General features: G+C 44.7%; 1 protein-coding gene across 1 annotated transcript in view; it reads left to right on the top strand.

Moving 5' to 3' along the window:
* Positions 1-327: 327 nt before the first annotated feature.
* T265_12846 (hypothetical protein) overlaps positions 328-580 on the top strand; it is a gene marked incomplete at both ends in the record, with an annotated part of 4,273 nt that continues 4,020 nt past the window's right edge. Inside the window, one exon of the mRNA XM_009165807.1 lies at positions 328-363. Coding sequence (XP_009164071.1) covers positions 328-363 — 36 coding nt within the window. The remainder of the gene's footprint in view (positions 364-580) is intronic.

Raw genomic sequence — 580 nt, 5'->3', positions numbered from 1 at the left:
GTCCTGCCTGGTACTCGATAGGAAAACTGTAGATTTTGGAAAAAGAGGAATCTAACCAATGAATTTAGAGAGCCAGCAATGTCTTGGTGATTCGGCAGGCCATTTTAACTGAATTGCTGAGACAGGTAATTTTGGTTTACTTGAAGGTCCAAACGGATATGAATCAGTGAACAAGGGGGTGGACATCACCATACAGAGTGTTCAAACCAGCTACCGCTGAAGACTGAAGCTTGAGAATGAGAGGATATGGGGATGATACTGATAAAGCTTGGTGAGTTTGAAGAGGTATCAGATTGCATGTAGTCTATTTATTATTATTTATTACAGGTATGCTGGCGCCTGCTAGATACTAAATGTGACAGGGTAGGGGGACATTCGTCTGGAATAAAAAACGAATGCTGAAAAGAGAAGGCGATTCAGCTCTTTGACGCGGCAATGCAGACCGATATGGCGTTTCCAGTGGACAAGCACATGAAGGAGAGCAGGCTGACTATCTAGGGGTTATCCTACAACAAAATCACGCCCACGAAGCGGGCACAGCTGCTTCTTAGCAGTGTCCTCACAAAGCCTGACCACGAAT

This window comes from Opisthorchis viverrini (genome assembly GCF_000715545.1).
Source record: "Opisthorchis viverrini unplaced genomic scaffold opera_v5_18, whole genome shotgun sequence".
In the NCBI taxonomy this organism is placed as follows: domain Eukaryota; kingdom Metazoa; phylum Platyhelminthes; class Trematoda; order Opisthorchiida; family Opisthorchiidae; genus Opisthorchis; species Opisthorchis viverrini.
The sequence above is the reverse complement of the archived record's forward strand: the minus strand, read 5'-3'. Positions and strand labels throughout refer to the sequence as shown.